Below are 6,275 nucleotides of genomic sequence, written 5' to 3'. Positions count from 1 at the left end.
GAAGAAATCAGCATGATTCGCAATCGTACGCTCAAATTTGCACTTATTGTCTTACTACTAAGTGTGTTATTTATTCAGAAAACTGTTATCGTATGAGGTCAGGGTATCTAGCCAACGTCACCATCGCTAACCATTCGTAAGCGTATCGTAGCTATATCTTCCTATCGCTCTGTAGTGGCGCGACAAAGGCAGAGCCGATCGCCACGTATCGTCAGCTGTTACTTTGGCTAGGCCGGCAGATATCAAGAAAGGTCGACCGGCCAGCCGGCCAACTTCGTGAGATCACTCCTTAACCTCGGCGAGCGAATCGTGCGCGTCCGAATTTGCTATACGATAACATTTAGGCTCAGTCTGCGTATTAAGTTTGGATATAACACTAGTGCCACGCTAATACAATGAAGGCCGGAGTATTTGCCTTGCTGTTGGTCGTCTGCTATGTGGAATGTAAGTAGTTTTATTTGTTTAGCTTTTGTTGTCTCAGAATGTAGAAGATGCAAGAGTAAATGTTTGTAGGATAGGATATTCATTTTAAGGTTATTTTTTGACAGACTGTAGGAAAATGAAATAGATATGTAAATCTTTTGATTGATGCTAAATTCCTGTCTTTAAAAACTCTTATAAGTACGCAATTATTGGTGCATATTAATACAAAACAGTCATATACCTACTTACTTATCTGTTGTACATGCGCAATGATTTGAATTAGTACGCACGATATTAGTACGTATAGATATAGTATAGATAGGACTATAGTTACAAACTACTACTTCGTACTTTTACGTATCTTTAAAAGTGTAACTAAATGCGTAAAATTTTATTTAATTGCACTTGCAGGTAAAAAGACGTACGCGCCCATCAACAAACATGCCAACGTTGACTTTATTAACATGGAAAGCGGAGGGATAAGACCGGCACCGCGTCCTGGTACCGTGCCGTCCCCTGCCAAGCCTCAGCCAACACCGGCCCAAGCTCCCCAGCCAACACCACCCAAGCCAGCCCAACAACTACCGCCTAAGCAGGCCCAAACACCGAGTACTCCTAAACCAGTACCAGTCACCAGCAAAGCGCAACCAGCGATCACGCCCGCTCAACCGAACACACCCAATCAAGTCAAGCCGGTACCCGTGAATCCGGCGCCGGTGGCCAACCCCATCACGACCCCTGGACCCGGCAGTGTCAAGGATTTAGTCAACTTCTACAACAGCCAAGGCAAAGGCAGCCCTATCCGTCCCTACAGCTACAGCCAGGCGGTTAAACAAGGATAAATAATTGTGATATCGTTTGTATGAATGAATGAATGTTCTAATAAAACCTTTTTTTAATATTATGACTTCGTTTATTTAGATTAAGTTGTAATGCCTAATTAAGGCAGTGAATTTTCTATGTAGATATTTAAAATAAATAAATATAATTATAACACAGATTGATTGGGTCTCTCATCTGTGCTCAGTAGCTCAGTACGCTCAAGAAGGTTATTTAAACAACAATATGTATATTATATGGATAAATACTTAAATACCTACATGGAAAACACTCATGACTCAGGAACAAAAACTCATCTGTGCAAAAATTCCCTTACCGGAATTCTGACCCAGGACCTTCGGCTAAGCAGGAAGGATCATTAACAAGTAGGCCAGACAGGTCGTTATTTAGAAAATAAGTTAATTGCGCTAATGTAACTACGTTTTAGACTTGCCCAAGCCAAGCTATAGTTAGCCAAGAAACCAATCGTTCGCTCCATGGCTCTGCTCGGTAATTCCTTAATTATTTACACGCAAGTTGAGATCTTAAGGGGCCCACTAAAAATCAGTCTGACGGCAACTACATGTCAGTTAGAAGTAAACAGTGACAGGGCTGTGAAGCTGAAATACCGTTGCGATCAAATTATTTCATGTAGGCAAAGGCATTTGATATTTGTTTGCTTTTATAAAATGAATAGGATTTGCGTACGACCGCAGTCAAGTAGGTATCATATCAACCAATCGTTTATTTTATAGGTTTTAATTAGGTGATGTTGATTATTTTCAGCTTAATCAATTCTATTTTAACTAATTCACACAAATTAAACAAAGTATATACTTATTACCAAACCTTCCTCGAGCATCGCTTTTTTCATATACCTACTAAGCAACACCGCATGAAAATACGTTTAGGAGCTATCAGTAATCAGTAGGTAAGTTTTGGTTTACGTGTAAGTGTTACTATGAGTGTGAACAAAGGTGAACTTATCACTTTCAGGGATGTCTACTAGCTAACTTTTGAGCAACTGAAAGAGATAAAATAGGAAATGGAGAGTCGAACGTGGCGGGAAACTTTATTTTATCAGGTGTTAGCACGGTTAGTTAAAACTATATCTATAAATGATTTAAATTATTAAGTATAATTAAAACGGATCATTTATAACAATTAATTTTGAGATTAACAGAGAAAACACCTAATCATTTCCACATCAGAAGCTACATAAAAATATGCATTAAACACGTAAACAATGGCTTTAAAACTATTCAGCCAGTGAAAGTGTAGCAAAGTTCACGAAGTAAAACAGCGTGGGCAATGGTCTTAAGGTATCTTAATTGTACTCGTCCTTTACAATAGAACAAACTATCTTTGACAGTCAGTTTTGCAAATTCACTTGGATTTCAATGGCGAAAACGGGTCTTTAATAAATTTGATGTATGATGCTTATGCTTAGAGTTCATTATTGTCATGTCGCGTTTTTTGTAGGTAAGTAGTCAATGGACGTCAATTTACTTGCATTATTTGTATAAGTTAGCGCGGAAATGCGGCTTTTTAGTATTCTTTCTAAATAAGGCATGTCTAATCGTACTGTGTTAAGTTAGCACAGGGCTTGCAATTATCCGTCCAATTTGAAATCCGGATAATTCGTATACTCGATATTTGATTATCAGGATAAAACGGATATTTCGAATATTTTTATTTTTTCAATGCGTTATTTTGTATGTCTTTCCCATCACGGAACAATGGTGTTCCGGACCTTTGGGAGGCGGCGAGGCCGAAGCCCCGTATGAAATGTAAGGGGTACACCGAGCGGATGTTGCCCCTGCCCGTATCATGGGACACACGCAGAGGCAACACCCACCAGGGTATAAGGACTAAATGAGAGTTAATGAAATCTAAAATGAAGTGGGCTATTGGATGAAAGAGATGGACTAAATACGGGGCTATGGGATAAAAAACCGGACACCTGCCTAATCAAATTCAACGTATTCCATATGATTTTCTTAAAAATTACAGTGGTATTATGTCGTAAACAATATTAGAATTATTCGTTTTATCCGGATTTCAACTTACACAAAATACTGATTTTAAAATTGGCGGATATCCGGATAAAACGAATATCCGGATATCAGGATTGCAAGCCCTAGTTAGCAGCGATTCTGACAGCTTCGCCGGTGCAAATGTTATTTCAGACGTCGAATTTTGATGAAATTATGCCGTTTAAGTACCTACACAATCTTGTTTACCTACTTGCACACATCTTCTTCAAACCGTTGCCAACTTAGCTTGGTCTGCCTTTAATTACGTCTCATGTAATGATAGTGCTTTAGGAATACGGAGCGCACCAATACTTTTCGCAATAATTCGGAAATAAAAACTGAAATACTAACTGGAGTAGTCTTATGAATAGTCTTATGAATAATTAGTAGGTAATGAAAATGAAGAAAATATTTTTCATGAAAATCGTGCAAAGGCTAGTACAGTTCCAACCTTATTTATTTAGTAAGCATAAAAAGATGAAGATAAATCTAAGTACTTACCCAAGTATGACATACAATTTATTTCAGATGGGTAGAATTTAGTAGGTACCTACAGTCTGTAAAAGCCTGAAAAGTTTTCTTTTACACCGTGTTTTTTTTTGCTTTCCGTTAAATTCGACACGCACTTAGGTTCATCATCAGGAACCACCCTGTATATAGCTTTTTGTAAAATTCGTTTCCATACATAATAAATGGCTTAATTAGTGTGAGAGGACCTTAATCATAAGATTAATGTCATTGTCAACTGTTTGACGGGTATGTCAAAACAAATAACATTAGGAAGTGGTAAGGGATGCCACAAACGTGTTCAATAATTTTTTTTTTAATAATTCGGTAACCGTAAGAGTTAAGAGGTTAGTTTCTTAGAGAAATTGATTGTATTTGAACTAAAGAATATTAAGTTTTAACCATTAAAGTTAGTCCAAGTAATAGTTATTTGTTATACAAGGGGGCAAAGTTGTATTTTAACGCCGAGTGTGTAATTGAAAAACGAGCAAGTGAAAGGATTCCATAGTTGAACCACGAGCGAAGCGAGTGGTTCGAGAATGGAATCCTGAACTTGCGAGTTTTTTAATACACGAGAAGTAAAATACATTTGCACCCGAGTGTAACACAAAACTTTTCCCCTCACTATAGCGAGGAAACTACAACGCAAAAAATGCGTTTTCAGTACAGATGGTGTTTTTTTTACGCACTAGTGCGAGAAGTGGTTCATTATATGCCAGGTCGAAACTTCGGAGGGTCATCTATACTGAAAAACGTCGTACGATACGCGTGCAAAAAGGAAATTCGTAACTTCCTTTTTTACGCACTTGTATCGTAATGTACTATTATCACTGCTTCCAGTAGTTCCACAGGTGGAAAATCATCTTTATTACTAGATTCACTTACTTTTATCAATTTTAAAGCAGTTAATTTGACTTTATTCAAGGTCAAATTACTTTACCCACTAGTGGATAAAATGCGTTTTTACCCGCTGGTATTAAAGGACAAAACGCGTGCTTCCGAGCTAGTGAGGGGAAAAGAATATTAACCATTAAAGTTAACGGAATTCAATAAAAACAGGGTGTATACTCGTTAAAGATTTAGAAAGTAGCTATGTTATCGTCTAAACTTTAACTACTTATCTATATATTAATGTTTCCATAAACTATTTAGTTACAACGTGCAACGTGCTCACAGAGGGCTGCGCATGCGCAAAATGTGCCACTTTCACTCTCAACGTCTCAACTGAATCATACGGGCCATTACCCCAGGACCTACGGACGCGCGGTCTGCGACATTGTGCAACTCGACCGCATTTCAACAATAACAATGACTCATCTAGGCTACGATATAATTAACAACATTCACTACCTATCCGAAATAATCACCAGTCTTATATTAGAAAGCTTCTGCAAATAATTTCTCGGATAATAGAAGCGTAGAATCATTGCGTTAACTGAGCGCAGGCTTTTATATAACGTAATTTTTAATAGCCTAAACTTTCTTAACAAGTCGCACGTGTAAATGGAACATAAGTCATAACTTTATCTTTATGAGCGTTTGTCTTTTGATGTTACGCTTGCAATTTAGGAGATCTATGTAAAAGAATAAAATGTAACAATGTATTTGAAGAAGATTGCTATTATGGTTTCCCAAGCTTGCGTGAACGCTTGGAACAATGACGGCCACTCTGGAGTGACATCTCATCTGCACACAATGAAATCATTTTGTGACTTGATACACACTCGTACTTCGAAGCGAAAGTGGCATTACATATGGTAGATATGTGAAAATGCAATTTCATTCAATTCAATTAGTGATTTAAGAAGAAAATATGTAACAAAGTTTGGAGCAATTAAATGATAATAAATTCCGATAGTAAGTAGGTTTATAGCATGCAAGGTGTTTAAATACCGGATCTAATAGAAGAAGCGTCAAGAAGAGCTCAAGTTTTTGGTAATTTAAAAACTTGAAGCTTTCAATATTTTTAATAAGAGTAAGTTTTTATGAGTAATAAAGTTACATCACCGCTGCGGGTGTCACAGGGGTTCTCCCAACATGCCCCACTCTCGCTTTCCTTAAGTTCTTTCGTGAGTCCGTGTTATGAAATGCGCCGACGTCAAACAGATCCGCCCTCATTCTTGGCGCGTACGTCCGATGACGTTATTGAATAACATTGCGGCGCCTGACCCATTCATACTCTTCATTTGGCGCATTGCATAACCAGCTGTGAATATTCTAGACATGGTAAAATTCGAGAAATATCTTCCACCTAAGGCCATAAGGGGTAAAAGAAAAATAGTATATTAGGCGAGATTTAGTATAATCATCATCAATATTAAGAACCTTGTTCTTGTCGGGTGGAATAATCGCCATTCTGTCTTCCATTCCACTTGGTCTAAAAAGGCAGGTTTCGATCTTCCTCTGTCTCTCTTCTTTTCTATGTTCCCTTGTACTTTATACTTTACGTGTAGTGACTTATCAAGTTATAAATAAAGCATCCGTCACGCT

General features: G+C 37.8%; 1 protein-coding gene across 1 annotated transcript; it reads left to right on the top strand.

Annotated features, from left to right (window-relative positions):
• The first annotated feature begins 281 nt into the window (after positions 1 to 281).
• On the top strand, positions 282 to 1,327 carry LOC125225627 (vegetative cell wall protein gp1-like). Its single transcript, XM_048129433.1, has 2 exons — positions 282 to 444; positions 835 to 1,327. Exons 1-2 carry the CDS (start codon positions 396 to 398, stop codon positions 1,263 to 1,265), a joined length of 480 nt encoding a protein of 159 aa, XP_047985390.1. The 5' UTR covers positions 282 to 395; the 3' UTR covers positions 1,266 to 1,327.
• Positions 1,328 to 6,275: the final 4,948 nt, after the last annotated feature.

The sequence above is a fragment of the Leguminivora glycinivorella genome, chromosome 4 (assembly GCF_023078275.1).
Source record: "Leguminivora glycinivorella isolate SPB_JAAS2020 chromosome 4, LegGlyc_1.1, whole genome shotgun sequence".
In the NCBI taxonomy this organism is placed as follows: Eukaryota; Metazoa; Arthropoda; class Insecta; order Lepidoptera; family Tortricidae; genus Leguminivora; species Leguminivora glycinivorella.
The sequence above is the reverse complement of the archived record's forward strand: the minus strand, read 5'-3'. Positions and strand labels throughout refer to the sequence as shown.

What these genes read in the sequence shown, in the direction of transcription:
- LOC125225627 (XM_048129433.1), top strand. Translation starts at nt 396, where the DNA reads ATGAAGGCCGGAGTATTTGCCTTGCTGTTGGTCGTCTGCTATGTGGAA. An exon ending in GGTCGTCTGCTATGTGGAAT is followed by an intron (nt 445 to 834) that starts GTAAGTAGTTTT and finishes TTGCACTTGCAG; the next exon opens with GTAAAAAGACGTACGCGCCC.